The following is a 24,256-nucleotide window of genomic DNA, read 5'->3' as shown; positions in this document are numbered from 1 at the left end:
GGTGCCTGGAACATACTGCCAGAGGTTACGGTGGAGGCAAATACAATTTAAGAGACTTTTCAATAGCACATGGATATGCATGGAATAGATTATGCAGGCAGATAAAAGTCATGGTATCATGTTTGGCAAAGACATTGGGAGCCGAGGGGCCTGTTCCTGTAGTGTACTGTTCTGTTTAATAACAAAGACCATTTGAACAAGTTATTTGTGTGTGAGTGAATATAAGACCTGTTGGTATGACTGTCTTCTGTATATGCTTAATCTCAGCTACAAGGAACCATTTTGCAATATGTGAAGACTTTAATGGAAGTGATGCCTAAAATCTGCCGTTTACCCAGACATGAATATGGCTCGCCAGGTTAGTAAAACCAATAGACTGTCTCGATTTCTATTACTCAATAAAATATTGTGCTAAATGGAAAACGAACACATATAAAATTGTGAGTCTATGAACCATTGTGTCATGGGTTGCAGAGTAAAATAAGGTTGTTATAGTAGAGGATTTTAACTTTCCCAATATTGACTGGGAAAATCATAGTGTGAAAGATTTAGCTGGGGTGCAATTTCTCAAAGGTGTTCAGGAGAGTTTTCTCCGGCAACATGTAGAGGGCCCCACACGTGAGAGGGCAACACTTGATCTAGTCTTGGGAAATTGGGAAGGGCAAGTGAATGATGTGTGTTGTGGAGGAGCCTTTAGGGACCAGTGACCACTGTTGGATTAGGTTTATGATAGTTATAGATAGTCTCGCTCAAGTTGATTGTAGCAGTTCTTTGAGCGGAAAGAACCATCAATCAAGTGGGATGTTTTTAAAAATGTGCTGACAAAAGCTCAGGATATGCAAATCCCTGTTAGAGTGAAGGTCAAGGCAGGCAAATGTAAAGAAGCTTGGCTGACGAGAGAAATTGGGGCATTGGTCAAGAATAAGAAGGCACATGCTACAGGTATAGGCAGCTGGGATCAAGTGTATCCCTGGAGGAGTTTCTGGAATTAAGGAACAAAGTAAAAACGGAAATCAGAAGGGCAAAAAGGGACCAGGAGATAGCTCTGGCAGATAAGCATTAAGGACAATCCCAAGAGATTGTATAAATACAGAAAGAATGGTTCCTCTTCATCCCCCTCCCCCTTCTCAGTTCTCCGACCAGTCTTACTGTCTCCGACTACATTTTCTCACTATACTGCCCACTCCCTTGACATCAGCCTGAAGAAGGGTCTCCACCCAAAACGTCACCCATTCCTTCTCTCCAGAGATGCTGCCTGTCCCGCTGAGTTACTCCAGCATTTTGTGTCTATATCTTCGGTTTAAACCAGCAACAGCAGTTCCTTCCTACACAATGTTATTTTAATCATCTTTGGCGTTTACTAGTAGGCCAAAGGGCCTTGCTTCTGTGCTATGTGACTGTAACTCTAATTTTATTTCTGAACAGGAATTCTGGAATTCTTCCACCACCAACTAAAAGATATTGTGGAATATGCAGAACTGAAGACTGTATGTTTCCAAAATCTACGAGAAGTTGGAAATGCTGTTCTCTTTTGCCTTCTTATTGAGCAGAGTCTGGTAGGTCGAAGTGCTAACTTCCAGAGTACAAGGAAAGGATGCACAGAAAGCATGCACATAATTCCATACAGCAATTCCATTAGTTTTATAAAGCATTGGCAAGTCGTAAGAGGCCAATCTAAGTACATACAATAATACAGGAGGCCACATGTGTCGGAAGGATCTGCAGATAGACAAAATGTGTAGGAAGGAAGGTAGGCATTTTGTGTCTATCTTCAATACAGAAGGACATTGGGTTCAGCAAAGGAATCCGATTGTTTCCATTCCTCATTACTTCACTGTATCCCTTCAACTTATTCCGTTTCACATGTCCATCGAAGACTATTTGCCACTTATCTACACTAAGGGGTAATTTGCAATTGCCTTTAGCCTACCTGCACATGTTTGGGAGGTGAGAGCAAACGTGATAGTCACAGAGAGAATGTGCAAATTCTTCACAGTTGGCACCCAAGGTCAGGATTGAACCTAGGTCCTTGAAGCCGTGAGGCAGCATGCCGAATGATGCATCACCATACCGCCCTTCACTGAGGTTAATTCCTCCAGGATGTCTTTGATCTATTCAAGACCATTATTGCCCCTGATTGCCGCAAGATTTTATCTTCAAATAAAAAAGTAAAACTCAATACCTATCAACTCATTAATGTAATGTCTGGTCTAAAGAATATCACCCTCGTTGACTATATAGTATTGTTTGCTAGTCGAGGTGTGGGATTGCAAGTGATTACAATTATTTATGTAAAGGTGTAGCAAATATTAATTTAAGCATATCTTAAATGTATAATACAATTTAATTTAAAACAAATGTGTTCTACTTCAATTTTGTATTGCAAGTCAATGCCTTAGATTAGTTGTGTTGTGCAACTTGTAATGGAAATATTCTGTTATCCAAAATCTGTGTGAATTTTGAAATATCTTTATCAGAAAAACTTTGCCGTGATGTTATTTTATGAGCTCTCTGTTGAGCTACATTTCAAAATCCAAAGGACAGATTATTATCTGATGTACTTTTTCATTGTTTGCTCTGTTGCTGGTGAAGATTCTTGAAAGTTAACATTGCCAAGTTGTGTTGGTATAGTCATATTCCATGTGCATGTCTGAACAGGGATTTAATCTTCGGTCCCCTAAGTCAGAATGAAAATAATTCATTTCATGTGCAGCTCTGAATGCTTATGAAGAGGCCATCACTTATTTTCTGTCATTGAATGAATTGCACATGCACCTCTTTGAAAACTATCATGCTGGTGCTACTCCGCTCTTCCCCGTTCCCCAGCAACATTTCCTCATTTCAAGTGTACTATATTAATAACTTTTTGAAGTTGACTATTGAATCATGTGTGTCATTTTTACACCACTAGCTCTAACAGTTCCCATGCAGGATTCCTCCTGTGAAAAATCCAAGGACCAGAAACCCTGCCTGCTGACAATGCATCACACAGATTGCTACTGAATAGAATTATCAGACAACTATTCAATCATTAATACTTCTTCACAAGCAATTTTTAACTAAACTAATAATTGACCAGAGTTATCTGCAGCAGCCCTGAATTAATATCTACATTCTCTTCTCTCCAGTCTTTAGAGGAAGTTTGTGACTTGCTCCATGCAGCACCTTTCCAGAATATTTTGCCTAGAATCCACATCAAAGGTAATTGAAGAGCGCTCCAATTATTTTCTGGTCCATGAAAATTCTGATTGTGGTAATAGGAAAGCTAATACGTTTACGGTAGAGTAATTTAGTGACTACTTTAACATTGAAATTAATCTTCCGTGTTGCATTTTAGTTAACAACATTTTGAAAAGTATGGTTCGAACTCTGAGTCAAGTCAGTCTTAAATGCAGTTTAAATTATTTTCAATGTACTTTAATGGTTTTGATTGAAGGACACAAAATTAATTGAAATTATTGCAGGAAATGTTTAATGCAGCAGAATTACGTGAGTGAAATTTAACTTGCGATTTTACAGTTTTTATCCACGAGTAGTTGCTCTACTCAACAGCCAAAACTCTGTAGCCTCCCTTTGATCTGGTATTTTGTTGGTTCACATTCTTTAACAGCTGAGGACATTTTAAATACATGTAACTAAATAAATCTGCAGTGGAAAGCTAATGTCAGTAATAGTGAAACTACTGATTGTCATTAAAAACTCATCTGATTCACTAATCACTTTGTTCTTAGTTAAGAGCATATTGGAATGACCAATATATGCTGACTTAGCCAGCAACACCACACATTTTGGGTCGAGAATAAACACATTTTTAATATTCCATGTGTTAATTTTCAACAGAGGGTGAGAGGCTAGATACAAAGATGAAGAGACTGGAAACTAAATACGCCGCACTTCATCTTGTCCCTCTGATAGAGCGACTTGGAACACCTCAGGTAATTATTTATTTGTCCCGCTGTAAGCCACTTGTTTCCAAAGTTGTAAGAGCATTTGCAGGTTACTTCGACAATGTAATGTGGAGCAAAATCAAATTATAATTGACAGAAGTTCTCATGATTACTAAAACATGAGGGTACTGCAAATTATATCTGGTTTTCTCCTCCAATATTCATCCATAATGTAAAATACACCATTTCTGTCTACAAGATGAATTTGTCTCAACCAGGTGATGACCAAAGAGTTAATACATTAATGCTTAATAGTGTTTGGAGAAGAATTATATTGTATACAGGTTTTATTTATGACTGGAATCCTCCCTTCAACATAAATGTAGTGTGCATTTGTGATGAAACAATAGTATAGGCAATAGACATTGGTGTGCCTTCTTGGTTGTCGCATCAATTGGTTCTTCTGCAGATCATTGCTACTTTTAACGGAAATAAACTTGAAGCTCTCAACCATTTGCACTTTGGCATTGATGCTGATTGGGCCATGTCCTCCACCAGGCTTCCTGAAGTCGATAACTAGCTCCATCATCTTGCTTGAGGGACACATCTTCTGACAAAACCTGAGTAATGTGGCCTCGAGCCAACACTCTCCCTACCTCTACTCCGGATCTCTGCAACTCATTCCTCCACTTTTTCGCTGACAAAATCAGCACCATCTATCAATCTTTATCCCCTGTACCTGACTCCCCAGCATCTACTCCACCACCTACCAAGGCCCCTCCTTTCAACGTCTCCACTGACCTCCTTACCCCTCCTCCACACTGCTTCCTCTCCCAGTTTGACCTGGTCACCCCTACTGAAATCTCCAAACTCATTAGCTCTTCCAAACCCACTACCTGCTCCCTCGACCCTCTCCCCACTCCCCTGCTGAAGTCCTGCCTCCCCGTTCTCTGCCCCATCCTCATTAATCTCTTCAACTCCTCATTGTCCCAAGGAATTGTCCCCTCTGCTTTCAAAACTGCTGCTGTCACACCAATCTTAAAGAAACCTGGTCTTGATCCCTCCTCTCTCATTAACTATCGCCCAATCTCAAACCTCCCCTTTCTTTCAAAAACCCTGGAGCGTATCATTGCGTCACAACTTCATTCCCACCTCCTTGCGTATAACCTATTCGAACCCCTCCAATCTGGATTTCGCCCCCTCCATAGCACAGAAACTGCTCTCCTCAAAGTCCTCAACGACCTCCTCACCTCTGCTGACACTGGTTCCCTCAACATCCTCATCGACCTGAGTGCGGCCTTCGATACAGTGAACCATAACATCCTGCTTACCAGACTTAAAGACCATGGCATTGAAGGTTCTGCACTCAGCTGGCTCCGTTCCTACCTTTCCAACCGATCCCACTTCATCTCTCTCCATAACCACACCTCTGCTACAGCCACAGTCACTCAAGGCGTTCCCCAAGGCTCTGTTCTCGGTCCCCTCCTCTTCATCATCTACATCCTCCCCCTTGGTCATATACTCCGTCACTTCAAACTGGACTTCCATTGCTATGCTGATGACAACCAGATCTATCTCAGCACCAACTGCCCCCACCACCCCCCTCTCTTCCATATCAACTCCTGCCTGTCAGCCATCAAATCTTGGATGCAACTCAACTTCCTTAAATTAAACAGTAACAAAACAGAATTTCTCATTGGCTCCAAATCAACACTTACCAAAATTAACAACCCCACTCTCACTATTGACGGCACCACTGTCTCCCCATCTCCTCAGGCCCGCAACCTTGACGTGATCTTTCACTCAACCCTCTCCCTTGAGCCTCACATCCGCCATGTTGTCAAAACATAATTTTTTCACCTCCGCAACATTGCCAAAATTAGACCCTCTCTCACACCCCCCGCTGCTGAAAGACTCATCCATGCCTTCATCTCCTCCTGACTGGACTACTGTAACTCTCTTCTCTTTGGCATTAATTCCAGCAACATCAACCGACTCCAACTGGTCCAGAATGCAGCCGCCCGACTCATTAACCACACCAAATCCTGGCACCACATCACCCCAGTCCTCAAAGAACTTCACTGGCTTCCCATTTCCCACCGGATCATCTACAAAATCCTGGTCCTCACCTACAAAGCCCTCAACCACTTGGCCCCCCCTTATCTCACTGACCTCCTCTCCCCCTACCAACCCTCACGGTCCCTCAGATCCATTTCAGCCGGTCTCCTCTCCATTCTGAAATCCAACCTCTGCACTTTTGGAGACAGAGCCTTCTCCAGGGCAGGCTCTGGAACTCCCTCCCACAATTGATCCGAACTTCTGAGTCCCTCACCATCGTCCAGTCCCGCCTCAAGACCCATCTCTTCACCTCTGCATACCCTTAGTCCCATGTCCTCCTCCCCTTTGCATCTCTGTCTTACTGCTCTATTTTGTTTTGTTCTTGACTCACCATGTAAAGCGACTTTGAGTCCTTGAAAAGCGCTATACAAATAAAATATATTATTATTATTAAGATCTGGTAGTTTAGCAAGCATCACACACTGAATTTGTGCAACTAATTGCTTATTCTGAATGATAACTGGAAAATCGAAACCAATCAGATAAACATTTCATCTTGCATAAAAGCTGTGTATGCTGTAAATCTGAAATGAAAACAAAATACTAGATATAATCCATACGTCAGGTAGCATCTGTGGAGTGTGAATTGTTGACACTTGAAGTTGATAGCTTTAGCAGTCTGCATGGAAGGTAATTGACATGAAACGTTAATTCTTTGGATCAATCTGCTTTGATATGTAGTTTTCACACCTTACCCTTCCATACCTTTAGTCTCTCTCCCCAGAATCTCAGTATGAAGAAGGTTCTCGACCCAAAACATCATCCATTCCTTCTCTCCAGAGATTCTGCCCGTCCCGCTGAGTTACTCTCACATTTTGTGTCTATCTTCGGTGTAGACCAGCATCTGCAGTTCCTTCCTCCACAATTCTTTTTGTTTTGCTCCCTATTAATGTTACCTGAGCAGTTACAAACTTTCCTATTTATACTTTGAGGATCTCAATCAAATTCTCTCTTCTCACCAGGGCTGCTTGGTCCTGGACCCACTTTGTTTAATGTTAATCAGCACCAGATATAAGCAAGACCACATCACAGCAGCCATTGAGTGAAATGTTGTACAGTGGTTGCAGTAATACCATGATAAGCTAGCTCTTTGAGTTCCATTTGAATCACTAAAGATGTAAAATTAAGCTGATCAATCTGTGATGAAGGAATTTCTAGAACTTCTAATCTGTTTCTAACTTAAATGATTTCATAAACAGCAAGTTGCAATTGCTCGTGAAGGAGATTTGCTGACAAAGGAGCGCCTCTGTTGTGGACTGTCCATGTTTGAAGTGATTCTGACAAGAATTCAACTATTCCTGGATGATTCCATTTGGCGAGGACCTCTTCCAAGTAACGGAGTAATGCACGTGGATGAATGTGTGGAATTCCACAGACTCTGGAGTGCCATGCAGTTTGTGTACTGTATTCCAGTAGGGGCACACGAATTCACTGTAGAGTAAGTGCTTGTATGTCTCCATTTTTTATGATGATGCAGTAATCTGACCCAGTGAGTGAATGGATTGGTGACAGATTTGCATCTATCAGTATGATTGTGCTTTCCTAACTCTGCTTCATGTGCTTGATACATTGGGCCACAGTGTAGATTTTGTGTACAAAATCTTGCGATGAATAGATTGGGTAGTCTATTGCCCACAGTAGGGGAATCGAGAACCAGAGGACTCCGGTTTAAGGTGAGGGGGGGGGAAAGATTTAATAGGAACCTGAGGGGTAACTTTTTCACACAAAGGCTGGTGGGTATGTGGAACAAGCTGTCGGAAGCAGTAGTTGAGGCAGGTACTGTAACATTTCAATATTGAAGAAACATTTAGACGGGTACATGGGTAGGACAGGTTTAGAGGGACATGTAGGTCAAACAGGCAGCTGGGACTAGTGTAAATGGGACATGTTGGTCGGTGTGGGCAAGTTGGGCCAAAGGGCCTGTTTCCACGCTGTATGGCTGATTCTATTGATAATAAGGTCTTGAGAAAAATTATAGGTTGTGGTGTCATGCATTTCTTTTATCCTGTGAGAAAGGGTGGGCTCAGAATTTTGATTTTTTTTCCCCTTCATAGAATTAACTTTGTTTCACCCACTGGAGTGTTCTTGCAATTGAGTTCAGAAATAGTGAATGCAAACTCACTGTTGGTATTGTACTCTGTTGTAAATAACATAGAGTAGTTAGCTGAATTGCTACTTGCCCAGGAGAGGGAGCTTGTCACCGCAAACAAGGTTAGTAGTTAACCACAAAGGGAAAAACAGCAGTGTGACTTGTAAGATTTGAGTACAGGAGCAGAGAGGTTCTACTGCAGTTGTACAGGGTCTTGGTGAGACCACACCTGGAGTATTGCGTACTGTTTTGGTCTCCTAATCTTAGGAAAGACATTCTTGCCATAGAGGGAGTACAGAGAAGATTCACCAGACTGATTCTTGGGAAGTCAGGACTTTCATACGAAGAAAGACTGGATAGACTCGGTTTGTACTCGCTGGAATTTAGAAGATTGAGGGGGGTTCTTATAGAAACTTACAAAATTCTTAAGGGGTTGGACAGGCTAGATGCAGGAAGATTGTTCTTGATGTTGGGGAAGTCCAGAACAAGGGGTCACAGTTTAAGGATAAGGGGGAAATCTTTTAGGACCGAGATGAGGAAAACATTTTTCACACAGAGAGTGGTGAATCTGTGGAATTCTCTGCCACAGAAGGTAGTTGAGGCCAGTTCATTGGCTATATTTAAGAGGGAGTTAGATGTGGCCCTTGTGGCTAAAGGGATCAGGGGGTATGGAGAGAAGGCAGGTACAGGATACTGAGTTGGATGATCAGCCATGATCATATTGAATGGCGGTGCAGACTCGAAGGGCCGAATGTCCTACTCCTGCACCTATTTTCTATGTTTCTAAGATGGTTTGATCTTTTAAAAAGTTAACTAAAGTGGCAACAGGTGAAATATACTATTTAAAAATCAGATTTTTGACTAAACTCTCCAAAGGATATTTTCTTTACATTTCTGGATGGACTGATGAGTCGTTGCAGATTGTGTGCTTTGAAATTACTAATCGCATTTGAAGCCCTAAAAATGGCGTGCATGTTTGTCCATGGACATTCGAATTGTCTCGGAGTCTGAGTTGCATATGCAAAATGAGAGGTGAGACATTAGCACCATGACACAAATTAAGTAGAAACTGGAGAGCATGGGGCTAAAATATAAATGATATTGAGGGATGGTATGGATTTTATTGAATGCCATTTATCAAAATCCTAGCATATCTCACAGTGCTTTTCTGTCAAGCTGCTATAAAGGCAGGAGTCATACTTATTATTGTGCTGGCTATTGGGCAACAGTAGTGGATGTACTAGTGATGATGGTAACGCAATAGTAGTCCAATTGAACAAGATGTGAACATATACTGGAACTAGTGAGAATCCAGAGTCCTGGCCATAAGAGACTTATGTAACTCTTCAATTTCTAAAATAATTTTAGTTTGGGTGAATTGTTACAATATAGAACATTTCAAATTTGTTTTTCTTTTGGACATTTGTGCATTGTGGATATCGAGTCTGGCTCCGACTGCTTGAAAGAAACATTCCCTAGTGAACAAAATACTTTTTTTATTTCTAGACGATGAACTATGTTTCTCTCAAGGCAAGATAGTATTTGATGAACATTGGTTATATTCTGGTGAGAGTAATCAATTGATGGCAATAACGATATCAGCATTTGGGAATCATTGTAGGAGTTCCTGGACACTGCACTGGAATCGTAACTCTTTACAGTACTGCTCAAATGTACAAAGTTACCTGCCTCAAATGGTAGGGGTTGGCACAACCAGAGATTAAACTGGCGTTTTTCTGATGCGTGTACATCAGCTCCCCATTCTATAAACAATGTCGCCCACAAACAACTATTTAAAACAATGAAAATTATGTTAATGTATCCCAAATCATTCAAGAACTTGATCTATTTGACATTAACGTTGTGTTTAAATCTCACAGGCAGTGCTTTGGGGATGGACTGCACTGGGCTGGCTGTATGATCATAACATTGCTTGGACAACAACGGCGCTTTGATGTCCTTGACTTCTGCTACCATCTGCTGAAAGTTCAGAAGCATGATGGCAAAGATGATGTCCTCAAAAATGTGGCATGTATTTTTTTGGTCTTGAAGACGTTATCTCTTCGCCAGGCAATATTTGCTGAGCATTAATTATTCTCCAGTGCTAGTTCCCACAAGGTGTCAGCAGTGGTGCCTTAACTATGTAAATGTGCTCAGCCATTTGACTCATCTGGGATTTGCTAAATCATCCCAAACCTGATCTGACCACTGTTATATTTGAATGATAATTTGGCATTGGCTTGCATACATAATAATTGATTGGAACTGAGATATCCCCATTCCAAACAATTCAGAAAGTCCATTAATCTTGCGTAAACCAACCCTAGATTCAGAATCAGAAAAATTTGTCATATATACCGGGTGCAATGGAATTACCCGCTTGCATGTAACATGGTAACAATAGATACAACAATGAATGCTAAACAGTAGAACGGTGCAAAGATTGTAGTGTGGTCTTGAAGTAGTGCAAAAATACTAAAGTTCAATAAGAGAAGGAGTTAGAGTTATGTAGCAAAACGTTGGGGAAGTGGGTGTGAAAGACGGTGATTGTTTCAGGAACTCAATAGTGGAGTAGAAGCTGTTATTAATGGGCCTGTCCCACTTAGGCGGCTGCAGATTATTATCAGTCACCACATGGTTGTGGTTGCCGGGGAGTTCCCGCATTCTGGGAACTAGTCGCGGCCTCATTATGGTCGCCGCAAATTTTTCAATGTATTGTGAAATTAGCGGCGGCAAGAATAAGGCCGCCATGGAGAGTAGCGAGAATTCTCGTGCCGTAGGTGGGTCACCAGGAGGTCCTAGTGGGTTGTCAGGAGGTCTAAGGTTCTCATAGGTTGTAGCCGGTGCTGACCAGGGAATTTCATTGGCTCATTGGGGGGAAAAAACGTATGCACTAGTTTTCAGAACCACGGGTAACCGACCGGTAATGTTTAATGTCCACCGAGCTTCACAGCCGTGTATCTCTGGCACCTTAAACGTTGTCTCCATTCCTTCTCCCCCACTCTTTTAAAGGACTTACTGTACACTGTGCTTCAGCTTCTTAATTACAGCACCAACCTTCCTGTTCATCGCAGTGTGTGTCTGTATCACCTTGGCTTTGCACCATGTGAATTTCACTCAGACAGCACTCCCCCCGCTTGCCCTGTCCCCCGCCTGCATAACGGGCTGGTGATGAAGCAATGTGTGTGTTCCACTCTGACAGTCGCCGTTCCAGTTGCTGGTTTTTCAGGCGACTGCCAGCAACTTGACAGTCGCCAGAAAAATCGCCTAAGTGGGACAGGCCCATAAGTCTGGACATCCAGGCTTTTAAGCTCTGGTATCTTCTCCACAAAAAAAAGAAAGAAAAGGAATGGATAGAGTGACAATGCATCATGAAGATGGATTGATGAGCCTGTGATGAACTGCAGTATTTGCTACTCTCTGCAGATTTAAATGATCTTGAGCAGAGCAGAGCAGCTGCTATACCAGGCTGTGATGCAACCCATTAAATTACTTTATATTGTGTAACCGCAGAAGTTCAGAAGAAACCTTGTTGACATGCCAAATCTTTTGTGACACCTAAAAAGTTAATATGCTGATGTGCTTTCTGGATCACTGCGTCAGTGTAAAAGGACTAGTTTACTGGTGATTGGGATGGCAAGGAGCATGAAGCTGTCGACCATCTCCACAGCAGCACTATTGTTGAGAACGGGCAGTGTCACCTCCTTGCTTCTTTGGGTAAATATTTTGTCATTCTAACAGTAAGTGTCAGGTTGTTGTTCTGACACAAGGTTCCTGATCTCTTTCCTGTACTTCGTCTCATTGTTGTTGATCCATCTGAGTGTTAAATGATGAGTTAGGTGACTGAGCCATTCTCCGTAGAAATGAATCTGAGGGCTAAGTAAGCACAAGCAAGAAATGAGGTTCATAACATCAACCATATTTATTTTAAGTTTTCTTTCCTTCCATATTTACAGCCTTTGAAGAAAATGGTCGACAGAATTCGCAAATTCCAAATTCTCAATGATGAAATCTTTGCTATCTTGAGCAAGTACCTAAAGTCAGGTGATGGTGAAAATGTCCCTGTGGAGCATGTCCGTTGTTTCCAGCCACCTATTCATCAGTCACTGGCAAGCTCCTAATATAAGGCACTAGGGGCGGTGGAAGTAATCGAGGGATATTTGTAAGAGAACTGTGTTATTGTGAGCACCTGAATAATCAACTGCCTGATCTTCTGCATTCTAATAATGGGAAATGATTCAATATTTAAATTGCTGTGTGATTTTGTTTATAAATGAGAACAGTTTTTGTATTAGATGAGGGTTTTATGGATGATCTTACCATCAAACACTACCAGCAATAAAGTACCTGGAAGGAATTAAAAATAGTAAAAACTGGTTCGACATTTTAACCGCAAAGATTTCTTGAAATATAAAAAAAATGTATCAGACTATGACTTCTTTGTAATGGCATTGTTATAAGGATATTAACATTTTTGTTCAAATCTATATATTTTACACTAGTCTACATTGATAGTTTACTAGTGCTGTACTAAAATGTTTTTTTCCCACTCTTCCAGTAATATTTTTGCTTCTAATTTTTTTTTGTATTGCGGCTCATTTATACTATTTTCCACTGTTTATAGTTACAAGAAATTTTAAAGATGAGTGATGAAATTTTTTGAAATGTTTACCAGTTTATATGGAAAAATAAATATTTCGGCATCTAATTTGACGACTCCTGCAATTTTGCCAGCTTTTCATTTGAACTGCATGCAGTTGTTAATTTAATCTGAATCAAAAATGTTTGGGGTTTATAGCTATTTTATTTTATCTCGAGAGCATCAAGAGGAATGTTTGATCACAATTTAGTGATCCTATTTACAAAATTAGACATGAATGGATATAACATTAGAATAGGTTTCTGTGTAGTTCTGATTTACCCCTTATCACCAAATAGTCTGTTGGCATTCATTGGAAGTTTAACTTGGAAAAATAGGAATTGTCAATAGAATGTGGTACTAAAAGTCCTTGATGTAAATCAGCCCCTTCAATGGACTAATAGGGATCTATTTTAATTACTGGTTAATGTTTTGCCACCTTTATACATAATTTATTTTTTTAAATGGCTCGACCAATATTCCCCATCGAAGCTAGTCCTATTTGCCTGAGTTGGCATATATCTCACTGTATGTATCATAATCATGTACCTGTCCAAGTGTCTTTAAAATACTGTTATATTTATCAATTAGAAATGTCCTTGTGGGTGACTGCGTCTTACAATTTGCCATGTGAATTTTAATTTCTATCATGCCCTTGGAACAAGTGAAGAAATAAACCTAGAGTACAGGCTTCCATTTATAAAACGCCTTGTTGCTTAACTCAATCTACAGTTGTGTTCATAAGAAACCTCGTTTATGGATAATCACAAGATTACAAACAATTATGTCTGGGAGTAAGGGGGCAAGCAAGTTCCAGATTCCCAATATGAATAAAGATCTTTTCAAGGGCACAAAGTATTTTTTTTGTTACTGCAGGCTAAAAATACTACATTTTGAATGTTATATTGTTTAAGAGTATAATTGCACCAGAATCAATAGAATTGCTTGTCCATTTCAATGGCCACCTGCAGTTCGATGAGTAGCTGTGTTTTATGAGACAACGGTGTCTCGATTACTGCAGGGAGATGACATGGAACCAGTGACAGCTTTCTTCTGCTTGTCAATTTCCAGGATAACTTTTAAATGGTTCTTCAGTTCCTGACTGAAATCACGTTATAACCAATTTAACCTGCATAATAGTCTTCCTTAATTTATCACTCGTGTTATATTCAATCAGCGTTGAGGAAAAACACCTTATAGCAGAAATACCTGGACTTGAGCTTTCATATCCACTCGAGCCACCACAACATGTGGGTTGGGGCAGTAGTTAGGATTTATGTCACCCCTGTTCTAATCTAGCAGTTTAGATTTAAATTCCAGGATTTTATTTGCAAATAAGAAGCTTAAAGTAAGACATTGTTTCTTTTGTAAGCAAGATAAAAATCAGCATTGCAAGGGAAAATTGAGCTACCACAAACATGATTTGCTGACCAAAGCATCATGGTTACTTGGGAAGTGCAACTAAAACTGTATTGTTGTAACAATCACCATTTTGGAGAATGTCAATAATAATGTTAGCATCAAATCACAGATCAGGTGCGTACTGCTACAATTTATTGCTTCCAGCTTGCAATAGTTCCATATCCCTCTATGCCTTGCTCATTTGAGTACCTGTCAAGATGCCTCATATATTGCTGCAACAGCCACCGCCTCTTGTGATGTCTTTGGATACGTCTGATTTTTAGTCATTTCTACCAGTTGAATTCCTCTTTTGCAATTGCAGTTTTACAATAAAGGATTTTAGCATTGAAGGCAATAATTTGAAATAACACTTCATTAGATGATTCAGTGTCTATAAGTTAATTGTAGTAAGGCAAATGTTCATTGACATTCCACTTTACCCTTGAAATGTGGCTCAAGTCTCAAAAGCAAACACTTAAAACATTGTGACTCAGAATTTTTAATTTAGATCCAACTGGCAGACTTTTAATTACGATGGATAGGATTAAAGTCTACCTACAAGGAAAAATATTATCACTTAAATATTCTTCACATAGTAAAACCCAGTTAATCTTGCCTGATTAGCAGATTTTACAACCTATTGTTCTTCCTATTAAATGTGCATTAAATTCCTATGGAATGGGTGATGTTTTGGGTTGAGACCTTTCTTCCTATTAATATCGCAATGTACTTTCAATTCAGAGATGTGCAAAAAATAAACTACCCGAGAAACTCGGGTCAGGCACCAGCTGTATATAGAAATGCACAGTTTGGATTGAGACTCTCCTTCTGGACTGAGAGTGTGTGTGGGGTTAAGACTAAGCAGTATAATCAGAAAAGATACAAGATGATTAAGTCAGGCACCGGATTGACAAGTGTATAGGAAGAGATTATTCCTAAATAAAACAGCTTTTTTTAAATTTCTGAACTCACTTTACTTTGGGTAATTCTTGTAGAATGCCTACAGTAAATGAACTGATTTTTGAAAGAGTTTGATTTCAGTAAGGCTCAGACTGAATACAAACTTAATAACAGGTCAGAAATCTAATTAAAAGCACTGAACAATAGTTTTGGTCTTTCCACCATCTCATTAAATGTTGCAGATACATGTCTCTCACTACCACATTGCAGATAGAGTAAGAGAATCTAAAGTTTATTGCAAACCTTAAATTAGGGTTCTTACTGCATACAGAATTGTTTTCAAAAAAATAATGAATATAATATGGAGACAGTGACATTTTTCCCCAATAATAACTTAATCCATGTAAACCAGAATGCATCATTCGAATGGTTTATTTTTTAAAAATGAGCCATGAAAATTAAGGCAAATAAAAAGGTAAATACAATAACCCTTTGTCCATTCCAATCACACTGGAGGAAAAATGATTGTCCCGAGAGACTCTCCTTTACAACAAATGAAGTCACCAACACAGATAACCTTTGTTTTACAAGCAGCTCAATTCTGGTGACTATGACAGCACAGTTACTATAGGCCAGGCAGTGCATTTCCTTTATCCCTCACACATTATTTTCCGACTCTCACATGTTGATCATGTTGCCATTTCTTCTGGAGGATATCATTTCAGAGGGGTGCATTTCTGAACTGTCAGTACAGCTTTTGTTTTCCACATTGTGGTCCAACCGCTCATAATGTACACTACCATTGGCAGCAAATCCCTTCTCCTCCTTTCTCATGAACACAGGCAAAGTTGCCAGTGTTAAATTGATATCTTTAAAGGCATGCAACAAAAAGATGCCCACTATGATGGTGAAGAAACCACTCAATGTGCCAATGATGTCATCATTGTCCATGTGATACCACTCCTTGAAAAGGATAGCTGAACATGTCAAAACAGATGTAGTGAAGAACACATAATAAATGGGAGTCACTAAGGATGTGTTGAAAATATCAAGTGCTTTGTTCAAGTAGTTAATCTGGGTGCTTACACAAGCTATAAGGCTCAGTAGAAGAATCCAAGACAAAGAGTAGGTAAGGATGGGCTTGCCCGCAAAGAATTCCTTTATGGCAATACCAAGGCCTTTCACACAGGACACAGATAGGGCACCAATTACAGAACAGATGGTTATGTAAACCAGGATGTTCGTCTGCCCATGACGGGGACCAACAACACAAATAAGAATCAGGGAAATAATGATGACAAATGTTGCGAACACCAGAAAACCTGAAACAGAGTGGAAAATACTGTTAGCAAATTCAAATCTCATTTTGACACAAAAAAAACATGATATAAACGTAAAATCCTTAAAATACTCCACAGATCAGGCAGCATCTGTGTAGAGAGAACAAGAGTTAATGCAAATCGATACGGAGTCCTGAAGGTTGCCATGCGCTAAGTCAGAAATGTGCTATCCCTCAGCCCACCGACCATTGTTTGCACATTAGACACAGAAAGCTGTAGTAACTCAGCAGGTCAGGCAGCATGATGTTAAATCACCTATTCCTTTTCTCCAGAGATGCTGCCTGACCCGCTCAGTTACTCCAGATTTTTGTGCCTATCTTCGGTTTAAACCAGCATCTGCAATTCCTCCCTACACACACGGCTCACACATTATTTCCCGACACATTAGGGGCAATTTACAGAGGCCAATTAACCTACAAACCCACGTCTTTAGGATAAGGAGACGGAGCCTGGAGCATCCAGAGGAAGCCCAGGCAGTCACATGGAAACTCCACAGACAGCACACAAAGTCAAGATGGAAACCGGTTCTCTGGCGCTGTGAGGCACCAGCTCTACAAGATGGAAAGGCAAAGCGTAGCATGGGCATGGAAAACTAAACTGATATTAAAGTGAAGAATAAGTTCAAGGTCATCGCATCACAAGCAATCAATGAAATGCAGTGTATTGGATATATGAATAACTAATACAGCCGGAAAGTGTGCTTGGGTTCCTCGATGATGGGAAGGGAAGAAATAAAAGAGCAGGTGTGGCATGTTCATTTTTTCTCCCTGAAGACACTCAGTCTTGCTATCGGTAATTGGCAGTCTGTCCCTCGGGTGGGGAAAACGAGAGGGATATCTGATTCATGACTTCATGTCCCTGGGTAATAAAGCCAATTACTGAACCTCAGCTGCTTCCACAGCTGAGATCATCTTAAATCATTTGAGAGCAACACAAATTAAGAATCAAACTAAACATCTTTTGATCCATACAGGATAATGACATCAAACAATGCCTTTATCATTAAGGCAAATGACCATCCAATCTTTCCTTAACCAGCCAACAGGAACAAACAACATTCTTAATTCCAGTTCCTCCATTCCCAAAATAACAACCATTACTTCTGATAACGTGTTTCAGAAGAGACAACGGGCAGAACTATTCTTCCATGCTGTTCATGCTTACACCACAACACTGAACATTCAAACACTAAAAGCATTTCCGACTTTAAAATTCTTTTTGGCACAATTCTTTATTACATGCTTTCAATCTTTCTACTAATTACCCCAAAGGCCGTTCTCAGCAACACATCAGAGATGCACCATCGAATTTAACGGAAAGATTGAACAATCTGATTTCAAGTGCACAGCTCTTATCGTGAGGGTGAGTGACAATTTCCACAAAGGATTAATGGCTGAGGAAAAGCTGGTGGGAGTCACTCCTAGGCCTCCTGCATGTAGCTGTTCATGCCAAAAAGTCTCATTGACAAGTTCACAACTGTAGTTTCATACATACAGTAAAATTATGATTTATTCTCTCCATCAATCTTTCCAGTGACCCAAGTTTAGCTTCAAGCTAAACGTGCAGCCTTTAGCTACCAATTTCACCTCTCTAACGGAGCCATTGTCTAAACCCACTCAGTCATTATAAGAAACAGAATGCTGGAAGAACGCAGCACCTCAAGCAGCATCTGTGGAAACAAATGGTGTAAGACAACATTATAGGTTAAGAACCTGCATCAGGAGTGAAAGGAAAAGGAACAGAATCCAATGTATAACAGTATGTAGATGGGTGAGATGGTAGGTGGACCAGATTGGGTGGAGGGGAGGGATGATGGGTGATGGATAGATGGAACCAAGTTTGGGAGGGGAATAGGAGGGATAAACAAGGGGAGGGAGGGGGAGAAAGGTGGGTGGACAGATGAATGTGTGGGGGAAGGAGTGATCTATTACATGCTCCTCTGACTTATTCCGTGTCCAATGTTACAAGTACTAAACATTAAACTTCAGCTTCGCCGGTTTCATAAAATTGGTACATCGAACCATTTGATTATATGCAAATAATTTCCTGATAAATCATATCTGCCGCACACCACACAGTAACTACTCAGTAAATCTATGAGTTGTATAGCTGGGTTATTGTCATCAAAACATTCATCTCACTACAGATAAAATTACCAAAACTAACGTTAGAAAAATGACAAAGAGAAGTCCAACTATAATTGTGAAAACAAAGAAAAACAAATGTTTTTCATTCTCCCGTCTTCAATTTTGATACTTAGATAATTGCATTAGCAAAGCAGAAAAAATAAATCTTGTATTTTATGGCACTGCTCAGTGGTAGAGTTGCTGCCTCACAATGCTTGCAGCGCCCGAGAACCGAGTTCAATTCCAACTGCGGGTGCTGTCTGTACGGAGTTTGTATGTTCTTCCCGTGACTGCGTGGGTTTTCTCCGAGATCTACCGTTTCCTCCCACATCTCCAAAGCCACACAGGTTTGTAGGTTAATTGGTTGGTATAAGTGTAAATTGTCGCTAGTGCTAGTGTGTGGGGATCACTGGACGGTGCAGACTCAGTGGGCCGAAGGGCCTGTTTCTGCGTTGTATCTCTAAACTAAATTTACCACCTCTGGACGTTGCAAAACGCTCTGTAGGCAATTAAATGCTTTTGAAATGGAGACGATGCCAAAGCTACAATATTTGGAAACCCACAGGCAAATTACAGACAAGAACCACCTAGTAATAAAATAAAATAGCAGATAATCTGTTTCTGGTCATCTTGGCTAAGGTCTCCCAAGAAAATTCCTGAAATCCTCATGGAATGCTGTCCAGTCTAGAAGGGTAGAAAGGCTTGCAGTATAATCTACTATTTAAGAGTCAACTCCAACACCAGCACAACCCTCTCTCAATGCTGCTCTGGAATGCCAATCTAGATTTTGTGCTCAAATCCATGCAGTGAGATGAAACGGCTACAGCCAAGATTTGGCCAATGCCTACTTTAACTAAGAACCACAGGAGTTAAGTAATTTAAAATATGTGCTGTACCTGGATCTTTAAGTTTAATGGCCATTTCATGTAACGTTTCCACCTCTTCCTCTTGTGGTGCGTGTATTACCATCACAGTTGAACCCACAACACTTAGAAGACAACCAAGTTTTCCATGGAGATTAAGCCTCTCATTCAGGAAGTAAGATGACAGAACGGCACTGTGAAAACAAAACAGTTGACATATAAAGAAATGTAAATATTGCGCTCAAGATAAATTATAGATTAAAGTATACAACAGCTACAGTAGTCAAGGCTATTTTTGTTGAAGGCACAACTGATGTTCAACAATTGCTCTTCAATGATCTGTCCTGGCACCATGGAACCGGAGACAACAAACAAAAATCTGCCTATTCTTTGACCACTTACAGATTAGTTTGTGCTACTGCTTTGGAGATCGCCCTTTTCCTACAAAATAGATGATGCCTTGTTGGCAGTATGTTACAAGAAAGAAAAAATCCCCAATATTGAGGACAAATGCAGACAAATGTATCTTCTCCTTGTGACCGAGTGGGTTTTCTCCGGGTGCTCCGGTTTCCTCCAACATTCCAAAGACGTGCAGGTTTGTAGGTTAATTGGCTTCTGTAAACTGTCCCTAGTGTGTAGGATAGAACTAGTATACGGGTGATCGCTGGTCAGCATGGACTCGGTGGGCCAGAGAGTCTGTTTCCACGCATTATCTCCAAATACTACCTGGGTTATATTTCAAGCAACTAGTTTAAAAAAAAAAGTATGTCAAGAGAATTCAATCTCACATGCTATATCACCTGCAGCACAGAGGAATTCCTAGATGACATTTGCACCAAGTGCCACCAGAATAATCTGCTGAGTGCCAGATGAAGGAACAACACTGCACCTATGAGATTAGGAGCTGCATGGATGAAACATTTTTAGAGATGGTTACTACAGAGGAAATGCGATGAGAGGGCAATGGGTGACCTCAATGTGCTTCTCACTCTTGAAGGAGTTTTCCATTGTGGAAAATGGTGGTGTGACTTTTGCTCTGAGAAGTGCACCCAGAGCCAAACTCGGGGCCATGTGGGTGGAGGAGCAGAACATGGGCAATTGAGGAATGAACACTTGATGATGATGGCAATGGATATGTGGTTTTACATGCAAATGAGGGAGACATAATGAGCAAGTTTGGATGTGACATTAAGGTTGTCGGCATTGTTAATAGAGGGTGGTTTTCAGCTACAGATTGACATTGATAAGTTGATAAGATGGGCTGAAAAATGCTAGGTGGAATTTAATTCTTGCCGGGGATCGCCAGAGAAGAGCTCCGACCACCGGCCTGCGGCCTATAACATCCTGAAGCCGCGGTCTCCTTTAGGAAAGTGCCGATTCGGGCGCTGCAAGCTGCGGAGTGTGTTCGATTGTCCCGACGTCGGAGTTTAGATCATCCCGACGAGAGTTCTTGTACATTGGGCCGTCTACAGAGGGTTCATGGCCCCGACCACGGATGAACAAAGGAGGAGGACCTTGGTCCAACCATCTGTCAATCAAACCACCCCTCATTTGTCTACTACAGTCAGTCTGAAGAAGGGCCCCAATCCAAAACGTCACCTATTTTTTTATTAGAAATGCTGCCAAACCCACTGAGTTACTTTGTGTCTTTCCTTCTCAAAGTCTTGCGAGTCTCAACGAGACTTTCATATGAAGAAAGACTGGATAGACTCGGCTTATACTTGCTAGAATTTAGGAGATTGAGGGGGGATCTTATAGAAACTTACAAAATTCTTAAGGGGTTGGACAGGCTAGATGCAGGAAGATTGTTCCCGATGTTGAGGAGTCCAGGACAAGGGGTCACAGCTTAAGGATAAGGGGGAAATCCTTTAAGACCGAGATGAGAAAAACATTTTTCACACAGAGAGTAGTGAATCTCTGGAACTCTCTGCCACAGAGGGTAGTTGAGGCCAGTTCATTGGCTATATTTAAGAGGTAGTTAGATGTGGTCCTTGTGGCTAAAGGGATCGGGGGTAAGGAGAGAAGGCAGGCACAGGATACTGAGTTGGATGATCAGCCATGATCATATTGAATGGCGGTGCAGGCTCGAAGGGCCGAATGGCCTGGCCTACTACTGCACCTATTGTCTATGTATCTATGTATCTCGCCTTCCTTCTAATTTCAAGTTAGAACTGTTATACTCAGCTTAACACAGCAATGTCAAAGATCAAATATAATGATCCATAGACACATCTCATTCGCTGATATCATCCACACCTTCACAATGATTGTTTGTGTTGACTTATCAATAATCACAAAGGCTTTTCGTTTGCCAAGGATACACATTCATTGTGCACACATTTCAAAAGGCATGAGCATATATTAAAATACACCCAGACCTCATCAGCCTTTCGCTATGTATTTGAGAATTACTTTAAAAAAATCATTTCGGGATCTGGCCATTTTCTAGAAAGGGCAGCATTCACGGCCAATTCCTAATTTGCTGCAGAATGTAAAGTTAGGCCACCTTCCTCAACTGCTGCATATCTTCTAGTGAAGATCCTCTGTGAGAGTTTTTGATCCAGTGGCAATAAAGGGTAACTGATATATTTTCACGACAGGATAATGCCCGGCTCTGCACAGAGATGTTCCTATCTGTCCTTGACTTTGTTGGTGGCAGGAGGTGCAGGATTGGGCAATGTTGTACAAATAGCCTCCGTTGGTACAATATTAAACAGTGGCAGCGAGAATAAATGTTTGGCGTGATTGTCGAGATGCCAAACGAGGACTGCGTTGGCATGGATGGCATTGACATGACCTCCAACAACCACAATCACCTTCTTCATGCAAGGTACGACTCCAACCACTGGAGTGTTTTCCCTTTATTAACTATCAACTTCAATTGTACCAGGATGCCTAAATGCAAAACTGTTAATGCCGCCTCAATGTCTAGGGCAGTCACTATCACCTTGCATCTAGAATTCAGCTCTTTGGTCCATATTTATAGTTAGGGTGTGATGAGACCAAGTGATGCTGGCAAAGCCCAAACATAGCATTGATGAGTAGGTTATAACCATATAACAATTACAGCACGGAAACAGGCCATCTCGGCCCTACAAGTCCGTGCCGAACAATTATTTTCCCCTAGTCCCATCTACCTGCACTCAGACCATAACCCTCCATTCCTTTCCCATCCATATACCTATCCAATTTATTTTTAAATGATAAAATCAAACCTGCCTCCACCACTTCCACTGGAAGCTCATTCCACACAGCTACCACTCTCTGAGTAAAGAAGTTCCCCCTCATGTTACCCCTAAACGTCTGTCCCTTAATTCTGAAGTCATGTCCTCTTGTTTGAATCTTCCCTACTCTTATGGGTACACATTGATCCTTAATAAGTTTTCGTCACATTGCTCAAGAGAGTCGACTGAGAGTAATAATGAAGTAAATTAGATGAGTCCAGCTTTTTGTGAATGGACATACCTGGGCAGTTTCCCACATTGTCAGTGCTGTAACTGTACTGGTCAATGGTGCAGCTAGCTTTGAATCACAGGGGTTCAAGAACTGCAGCTGGGATGTGATCTGGTCCTGTAGACCTTGCTGTATCCACTGCTTTCAGTTGTTACTTGATATCACCTGGAGTGAATAGAATTGGCCGGGTTGGTGGGAATCTCCAGTATGGGTCCATCTACTCAGCTCCTCTGACTGGCATTTAGCACCAACATTTTCCAGCGTGAGGGAATGTGGGTCAGCACTGAATCTGGTACAAAACCCAGAGGCGCTCTGAAACTCATAATCCAGTATACAGGAATTTGCAAAACCAGAGTAGAGTGAATCACTTTTGTGTGTTTTTGCATTTTCATACCATTATTCTAATTTGTCAGTACCATATTCTCTGATGAGGAACAACAATCTTACCTTACTAGGACACTAAGGGCTCCCAATGGGGTTACTAACGTAGCCGGAGCAAAAGCATATGCAGCAAAGTTAGCAGCTTCGCCAGCACCCACTGCAAAAAGGCATAAAGAATAGTCAAACATTGATGTCTTACGCGTCATAATTTTCAGTTTGCAAGCATCGTTGTTAAAAAGCTATATAATTTGACAAAAACATACTGTATAACTGTGATAAAGCTCAGGACATTCATGTTATTTCTTGATTACTACGGGTGTCAGGGGTTATGGGGAGTAGGCGGGAGAATGTGGTTGAGAGGGAAAGATAGATTAGCCATGATTGAATGGCAGAGTAGACGATCGGCTGAATGGCCTAATTTTGCTCTTAGGACATGTAAACCCTACATAGGATTTTAAGGCATTTGAATTTTACAACAGAAAAATGCCTTGGAATGGAGTAAATACCCCAAGGTGCTTCTCAGGAAGGTTATCAATCAAAGCCTGATGCCAAGCTCTATGGTGAGACAGTCCACAGAAAGAGCTCGACCCAAAACATCACCTATTCATGTTCGCCAGGGAAGCTACCAAACCCACTGAGTTACTCCAGCACTTTGTGTCCTTTTGGTGAGATAATAGGGCAGATCAGCAAAGCTTTAAGCAGAGTAGGAGTATCTTAAAGGAAGACATTTCCAGAATTTAGGGGCTTTTGCTGCTAGACACATAGCTGCCATTGATAGAGTAATTACATTTCAAAATGCTCTAGAGCCCAGAATTAGAATAGTGCAGACATCCTGGAGCATTACAGGACTGGAAAAGATTAGAGACAATTTGAAAGGAAGAATGAGAACGTATAGAATAAATCAAAATAGCAATCAAACATAAACACTACATTTAACTTGAATTTATCACACAAACAGGATAGAGCATGAAAAATAATTGCCGTCTTGCGTACAAGTACAAACTGCAAAAACCAAGATCAAACAATAGTCAGTCGTGAGCGCATGTTTCACTCTAACTT

At 40.9% G+C, this 24,256-nt stretch overlaps 2 protein-coding genes across 4 annotated transcripts in view; one reads left to right on the top strand and one right to left on the bottom strand.

Moving 5' to 3' along the window:
* cyfip1 (cytoplasmic FMR1 interacting protein 1) overlaps positions 1–13,429 on the top strand; it is a 100,012-nt gene extending 86,583 nt beyond the window's left edge. For both annotated transcript variants that reach the window (XM_033023271.1, XM_033023270.1), the window contains exons 26-32: positions 268–358; positions 1,426–1,556; positions 3,129–3,201; positions 3,841–3,935; positions 7,205–7,443; positions 9,975–10,122; positions 12,051–13,429. In XM_033023271.1, coding sequence (XP_032879162.1) covers positions 268–358; positions 1,426–1,556; positions 3,129–3,201; positions 3,841–3,935; positions 7,205–7,443; positions 9,975–10,122; positions 12,051–12,215 — 942 coding nt within the window. In that variant the 3' untranslated portion in view covers positions 12,216–13,429. The remainder of the gene's footprint in view (positions 1–267; positions 359–1,425; positions 1,557–3,128; positions 3,202–3,840; positions 3,936–7,204; positions 7,444–9,974; positions 10,123–12,050) is intronic.
* Positions 13,430–15,448: 2,019 nt separating this feature from the next.
* The window catches only part of nipa2 (NIPA magnesium transporter 2), a 35,338-nt gene continuing 26,530 nt past the window's right edge, over positions 15,449–24,256 (bottom strand). For both annotated transcript variants that reach the window (XM_033023272.1, XM_033023273.1), the window contains 3 exons: positions 23,264–23,354; positions 19,397–19,557; positions 15,449–16,356 (listed from right to left, as the gene is read on the bottom strand). In XM_033023272.1, coding sequence (XP_032879163.1) covers positions 15,713–16,356; positions 19,397–19,557; positions 23,264–23,354 — 896 coding nt within the window. In that variant the 3' untranslated portion in view covers positions 15,449–15,712. The remainder of the gene's footprint in view (positions 16,357–19,396; positions 19,558–23,263; positions 23,355–24,256) is intronic.

This window comes from Amblyraja radiata, chromosome 6, assembly GCF_010909765.2.
Source record: "Amblyraja radiata isolate CabotCenter1 chromosome 6, sAmbRad1.1.pri, whole genome shotgun sequence".
In the NCBI taxonomy this organism is placed as follows: Eukaryota; Metazoa; Chordata; class Chondrichthyes; order Rajiformes; family Rajidae; genus Amblyraja; species Amblyraja radiata.
The sequence above is the reverse complement of the archived record's forward strand: the minus strand, read 5'-3'. Positions and strand labels throughout refer to the sequence as shown.